The sequence below is a fragment of the Sinocyclocheilus rhinocerous genome, unplaced genomic scaffold (genome assembly GCF_001515625.1).
Source record: "Sinocyclocheilus rhinocerous isolate Xijiao unplaced genomic scaffold, SAMN03320098_v1.1 scaffold370, whole genome shotgun sequence".
Lineage (NCBI taxonomy): Eukaryota > Metazoa > Chordata > Actinopteri > Cypriniformes > Cyprinidae > Sinocyclocheilus > Sinocyclocheilus rhinocerous.
In genome coordinates, this window is record NW_015670897.1 from 803493 (window position 1) to 807289 (window position 3797).

The following is a 3797-nucleotide window of genomic DNA, read 5'->3' on the forward strand; positions in this document are numbered from 1 at the left end:
ATATTTTTATATTTATAATTTAATAAAAATATTAGGATTTTAAATAAAAATATAACAATATTGTAAAGTATTTAAATAATTATTTAAATATGTAAATATAGTATCTTATTTAAAAATAAATATATACCTCATATTTAAATTTATATATATTTTTAAGTTCTTATATACATACATAAATACATAAATATATGTATATACATGAGTGATGATATGTTATGGCTAAAATAGGATGATCCTCCTGATATAGTTGGATACTGTATTGGTGTAGGATGATCAGTGAATGGCTGATTGACGTCAAGCATGTAAACTGCTGCTGGCGTCGCTGTTGTGCCTTTAGCCAAGTTGAAGTTTAGATTCCTTTCAAGTGTGGTTTGTGCAATTTAAATATAAAATACACGTGTTCAGGAAAAACTGTTTTGAAACAGACATATTTTTCCAATTAACATAGCATGATCATAAATATTAATGCAATCATATAATATTTAAATATTTAAATGTACGTATGTGTGTGTGTGTGTGTATATACAGTGGTGTGAAAAAGTGTTGGCCCCCTTCCTGATTTCTTATTTTGATCCTCCTGATATAGTTGGATACTGTATTGGTGTAGGATGATCAGTGAATGGCTGATGTCCGTAAGTGTGCAGAGGAAAGCCTCTTATCTCGTACATACGTGTGTGTTTTAACCCTAGCGTGACTCTGTCTGCGCTCTCTACTATTTCTGTGTCGGCTCTCTTCATGTCTGGAGTGCTGATCTTAAAGAAGAGGCATTATTAGAGTTCTTAAGGGTGGAACTTTGACCTGCTGTTCATTTTCGACATCGCAACGGTCTGACATGTTTAAAGGGATCTTATGCGTGTGACAGTGTTGTTATTGTAAAACAAAAACTAAAAGAAGTAAAAAAATATATTTTTGTTAATTGAAATAAAGCTGAAATGAAATAAATTAAATATAAACATTTATTTATAACATTTAATAAATAATAATAATAATAATAAAAAATATGATTCACAATAATATTGTATTTAAAGAAATAAAATATAAACATTAGATGACTGGCTTAAACTAAAAAAAAAACTAGAAATGAACTGAAATAAGTTTGTTATACTAAAACTGAAAACAAAGCTAAACAGGAATATTAAAAATGAATAAAAACGACAAACAACAAAATGACTAAAACTAAAATAAAAACTGAAAATATAAAAATAAAAGCTAATTCAAAATATTTATAAATACTATAATAGTGTATAAATAATAATAAAATAACACTGATGTTCAATGCCTGTCGCTTTGACAAAATAAAAATTGAAATTGAAAATATAAAATAAACCCTCATTTAAAATACTAATAAATACTATAATAGTGTAGAAATAATAAAATAGTAACATTACTGTTCAGTGCTTGTCGCTTTGACAAAAATTAAGACTGAAAATATAAAAATAAATCCTAATTTAAAAGAATAAATACTGTAATAATTTATAAATAATAATAAAATAACACTGATGTTCAATGCTTGTCTCTTTGACAAAATAAAATGAAAAGAGAAAATATAAAAATAAAAGCAAATTTAAAATATTCATAAATACTATAATAGTTTATAAATAACAAAATAACATTGATGTTCAGTGCATGTCGCTGTTTGACAAAATAAAATTAAAACAGAAAATCTTAAAAGCTAATTTAAATATTCATAAATACTATACTAGTGTATAAATGATACTAAAATAACACTAGTTTTAACGCATGCCACTCTATGACAGTATTTGTTATTTTAAAGTAAATGCGATTTTTTTTTCATACATCCATTTTTTTTCTTGTTTTTACAAACTGAAATGATTTTCTCTCATAATCTGCATTATGCTAACATAACGTTCCTTCAGGCATGAGACTGGAATCTTAATGACGCTACCCAGAATCCCTTGCACTATGCACCCGGTTAACCCAGCTGAATTGCAGCATCATGTGACCCTGAGATTTAAGGCTCTTTTTTAACAATCCTGGATCTTTTTGCTCAACTTCAGCAAAGATCTCTCTCTCTATCTGTGCGTTTTTCATACCCTTCCATTTATGTTCTCCTCTTTGTTTGCTTGTTTCGCTGAGTCACGTTTTCATCTCCCTCTTTTTTTCCACCCTCTCTTCCTCTTCCTCATTCCTGTGTCGGTGTTGTAGATGTATCCTGGTGTGGACAGTGAGATTTCTGTGAGTAATCTGCACCCTCACCTCTGACCTCTTCATCCCTCCTTTTCATGTCTTTAATTTGCCCCCTTACTGTTTGTTTTGATGTTTTTCTCTGTTTCTCACATTAATGCAGTCTAGTGACATTAGGATTCAAGCTATATATATTATATTATATTATATTAATCGTACGTATTGATATATATTAAATAATTAAAAGGGACCATGTTAAAATTACTTTAACTATTGAAAATTGATGTCAGTATATTAAAGGCATTCATATCTTCAGTTTGAATCAGCTTTTAATGGCATCTGTAAAAGCTTTCAACGTTACATGTTTTATCCTGCAGTTAAAAACTCTTACATTGTTGCAGGTCAGGAGTTACTTTTGTTACATTGTTGCATGTTTTTTAGTTTGATGCTCATGATTGGTTGGTGCAGTCATGTGATGAGGTCTTCTGCTCTCTGATTGGCTGATTGTGTGTGTGCAGGTTCCTCTGAGACTGATTGAGGGCGTTGAGAGCAGAGATATGTTTCAGCTGCACATCATCTGCAAAGACTCCAAAGTAGTGAGGTAACGCACACACACGCGCGTGCACACGCACTCACACACGCACTCACACACGCACTCACACTCACACTCTCACTCTCTCACACACACACACACACACACACACACTCTCACACGCACTCACACCTCTATGTTTCCCATCTCTCATTTTATCACATCATCACCTTTGGGCCGTTTAGCTGAAGATTTCTGTTGAATAGAGTTAATCAGATTCTTCACGTCAGACGCACAGAGAACATGCTCTTTTATCCACACACACAGACACACACACACACACCGGCTCAGCGGTGTGAAGTGAGGGAATTGTAGTTATTTTTACTATACCCAAGTATAATATTGGAGAATTTGTATTTTGAGTATTAATGAAAACTAAATCCTCTTATTTAATTATTACACTGTCAGTATACATTATGTATAATACTTTTTAAATTACTTTTAGATAATTATTCCTATTATTTTTGTATTTTATTTAACATGTATCTTCTCTTCTCTAACTTTTGCATTTGTATCTCAATCTCAGGAATGCTGAAGCTGAGATTTTTGTAAAATACATTATGGGCGAATTCCAAACAGAAGTGAGTAGGGATGCACCGAAACCGAACAAAATGAAACACTGGGCCGAATACCGAACACGCTTTTTCGAGGTTTTTTTCCCCATGTATTTTGCCAATTTTTTTCACCATTGCACAAATTAGATAGCCAAAACGTGCTTTTTACGGTTTTGTCTTGCTTTTCAAAGAAAAAAATCTATTACAAAACAACAATTTTATTTTACAGAACAGTAAAATTACAATACTAACATTTATGAATGTTGATGGAGTTCTTGCTTTTTCTTTTATTTTGGCGGAAACGCGCAGGAAGACATCAGCGCTTATTTTTGATGATAGAAGATTTATAAATGAGTCTCATTACGAATACGTCGCACGTATTGCATTGTCACGTGCCTTGTAAAAAAAATCATAAAAATGTGACTGAGCAACTGACGAGTAACACTGTTTGAGCGCAGATTTTCCTCGTGCTTTGGACTTTGAACCCTGGTTAACAAGCAGATCCG

At 31.6% G+C, this 3797-nt stretch overlaps 1 protein-coding gene across 1 annotated transcript in view; it reads left to right on the forward strand.

Annotated features, from left to right (window-relative positions):
* The window catches only part of mtmr4 (myotubularin related protein 4), a 59027-nt gene that overhangs the window by 30445 nt on the left and 24785 nt on the right, over positions 1-3797 (forward strand). The window contains exon 4 of the mRNA XM_016546285.1: positions 2664-2746. Within this exon, the coding sequence (XP_016401771.1) occupies positions 2664-2746 (83 nt within the window). The remainder of the gene's footprint in view (positions 1-2663; positions 2747-3797) is intronic.